The 3293-nt window shown below is 41.4% G+C and overlaps 1 protein-coding gene across 1 annotated transcript; it reads left to right on the forward strand.

Moving 5' to 3' along the window:
* Positions 1 to 2265: 2265 nt before the first annotated feature.
* Positions 2266 to 3228, forward strand: LOC109222666 (the record flags this gene model as incomplete). The annotated part of the gene is made up of 1 exon (XM_019386992.1): positions 2266 to 3228. A coding segment is annotated over exon 1 (963 nt), but the record flags the coding sequence as incomplete, so codon positions are not given.
* Positions 3229 to 3293: the final 65 nt, after the last annotated feature.

Consider the following 3293-nt stretch of genomic DNA (forward strand, 5'->3'; position numbering starts at 1 on the left):
ACTGAGAATCACTTGGAGGTAAGTTCCTTGGCCTAAATATTCGAATTTATGGTAGAAATTACATGTAAATTGTAGAAAATTCATCAAAACGGGTCAAGCTAGGGCTTGGAAAGCTGTGGTGTAAAAATGGAATTTGGAGAGTCAAACGAGCTCCGATTTTGGTAAAATTTATATGTACGGACTCGTGGCGAGACGAGGAATCTGTTGGTGTGATTTTCGGAATTTTTCGAGAAGTGGGCCCGGGGCTCGGGTTTTACCAACTTCGTGAATTTTAGTACTTTTCGAGTATTTTTGATTGGGTTATGTTTCTTTAACCCATATTTATGTATTTGCTGTGATTTTGACTAGATTCGACGCGCGAGGAGGTCGATACAAAGGGAAAAGGCATTGCGGACCAGTCTACGGCCGGTTAAAGGTGAGTAGTTGGTGTATATGATGGCCTGAGGGTTTGAAACCCCGGCTTATCACATTGTGACGCTATTGTAGGGCGTGACTCGCACCCCATGGCAGGTGCGGGATTGGTTATGACTGGGGATTGTGACTTGGTCCATCCCGAACAAGAATGTTTCTATATTGGCGACTGATACGCACCCTGTATTGAATATATTTGGGCTTATTGCCGTGTTTGGGGCCTTGTGCCGATCTGTAGCATCCTTAGAGGATGAATGTCATTGTGATAGCATGCTTTGTATAATCATTGATCTCAGTCCTGTGTTTAATCACTGTTATGAAACGCTAAGTCACTTTTCCTGAAGTTAAATATCTAAAGTATATTCTCCTTAATAAATTGGAAATTGGGAAATTAATTGAATCTGTTACGTGACTCATATGCATATTGTGGACTGAGTATGGATCGGGCTGCACGCCGCAGCGAATGGTATCATTATATTGCACTTGGGCTGAAGGAGCCCCTCCGGAGACTGTGTACACCCCCAGTGAGCGCCGTCAACGTTAAATGGATCGGGCTACGCGCTGTAGCGATCATGTGCATTGCATTGCATCCTTACATTATACTTGACTGATATATTTGAAGTTGTTTTGCTGTTGGTTCGTAGTTAGGTGTTGGACTGTTAGTTTTAGCTTTACTTTGTGGCATTTCGTGGATTTCTTATCTTCAGACATTTTTTATGCTTATTACTCACTGAGTTGGTAGTACTCACCCCCTACTCCCTGCACCTTGTGTGCAGATTCAGGTACTTCGGGAGCTGAGTTGAGCTAGCCGCTGGTTTCCAGAGTTCCAGGAGTGGTCGAGGTAGCTGCTATGACGTCCGCAGGACCCGACTCCTCTCTTATTCCTTTATTATTTCCGTACTTTAGAACATACTTATTTTGAGGATTTTTGACTCTGTATTAGTTAGAGGCTCTAGACTCATGACCCCAGGTCTTTGGGAGTTACAGTTATGTCAGTATTTCGTATTGTTTTATTTGAGTATTTCAACTATGAGTATTAATATTTGATTTTAAGTATTTGGTTAATTGGTTTTGAGCTTTGTGCTCGGGTTGAGAGAGTAAATTGTCGGGCTTGCCTAGCATTAGTGTTGGGCGCCATCACGACCGGGTTTGGGGTCGTGACAAGAACTGGGAGAGAGATTTTCACTTTGATCCCAAATGCATTACCACTATCCCCTTGTGGATTCACTTACCTAGTTTATCAGCTGGATACTGGACTGCTGATGCACTAAGCAAGGTGGAAAGTGCAGTTGGATTACCATTGTATACAGATAAGTTCACAGCTGAATTGAACAAAATCTCCTATGCTCGGGTGCTGGTGAAAGTTGATATTACAAAGCCATTAGTGGAGGAGATTGAGATAGTTACCCCCACTGAAACCAGACAACAGGAGATAGTGTATGAATGGAGGCCAAAGTTCTGCAATGATTGCTTACACTTTGGTCATGACAGTTTTGAATGCTGGAACTCAACTAAACAGAAGGAGGATGCAGAATTCAAGGTTCCAAAAAGAAGAAATAGGGGCAGGGGAAGGAAAGTCATTCAAGAATGGAAGCCTAAACCACAACAGGGACAGGAGGAGGGACAAGGAGAGGAAAATAAAACATATCCTCCAGCCACCAAAGATACGCAGAGTTCAGAAGATGAGCCACAAGAAAGTATGATGATACAAAGAAAGGACAAAACTGAAAGGCAGACTATAGCAGAAAAATAGGTGAGAAATGATGAAGCTAGTACTTCCAACAGATTTACAATTTTGGAAGAATGTAGTGTACAAGGAGGGGTGAGCAACTCTGATCCTATACATAAACCACCATGATAATCTGTACTTGGAACATAAGGGGGCTGAACAAGCCCCATAAGCAGAAGGAACTGAGAATCTTTCTGCAAAAGAATAAGATTGATATCCTTGGATGTCTAGAAATTAGAGTAAAAGAAAAAAAGGCAAAAAATATTCTGTATAAGGTAACAAAGGACTGGGGTTACTGCCATAACTACACTGAAGCTGAGAATGGAAGAATATGGCTAGTTTGGAGAACAAATTTAATAGTAAACATAATCCAAGTTCATGAACAATTCATCCACTACCTAGTGATGGACACTGTGACTGGATATAGGATTTTACTTACTGTAGTGTATGCCAGGAACAAACAGCATGAGAGGGATAGATTATGGAATGATGTACAGCAGTTAGGGGGACAAGTACAAATGCCTTGGCTCATAAGTGGTGATTTCAACAATGTCCTAACCATTGATGATAGGTTAGGGAAACCAGTCACTATGAATGAAGTACAGGAATTTAAGGAGTGTATGGACAATATGCAAATGACCCCACTGAGAACAAAGGGTTGTTTCTTTACTTGGTGTAACAAGCAAAGTGCAGATGATAGAGTGTATAGTAAGATAGATTGGGCATTTGGGAATTTTGAATGGACTAAAGTGTATGGGCATGTGGAAGTTGATTGTTTGGAGCCTGGGGTATCTGATCACTCACCTTTAGTGATCCAAATATGGGAAAGAAGGAGTTTGCACCCCAAACCATTCAAACTGTATATGGTAACTATGGAGTATAAGGATTTTAAACCTGTTGTAGAAAGGATTTGGAAGCAGAAGATGGGGAATGATCCTATGGCTGGTATATGGCTGAAGTTACAAAAACTGAAAGGAGAGACTAGAAGCTTGAACAAGGAGATGGCAAGATATACTAAGAGATTGACCCAAATCAGACAGAAGCTGGAATGTACACAGGCAAACCAGATATTGGATCCCTTTAATCAGGTTTGGATAGATCAGGAAAAGCAAACTCTCCAGGATCTAGAAAAGTGGAGTACTATAGAGGAAAG

Source organism: Nicotiana attenuata, unplaced genomic scaffold (genome assembly GCF_001879085.1).
Source record: "Nicotiana attenuata strain UT unplaced genomic scaffold, NIATTr2, whole genome shotgun sequence".
Taxonomy (NCBI): Eukaryota; Viridiplantae; Streptophyta; class Magnoliopsida; order Solanales; family Solanaceae; genus Nicotiana; species Nicotiana attenuata.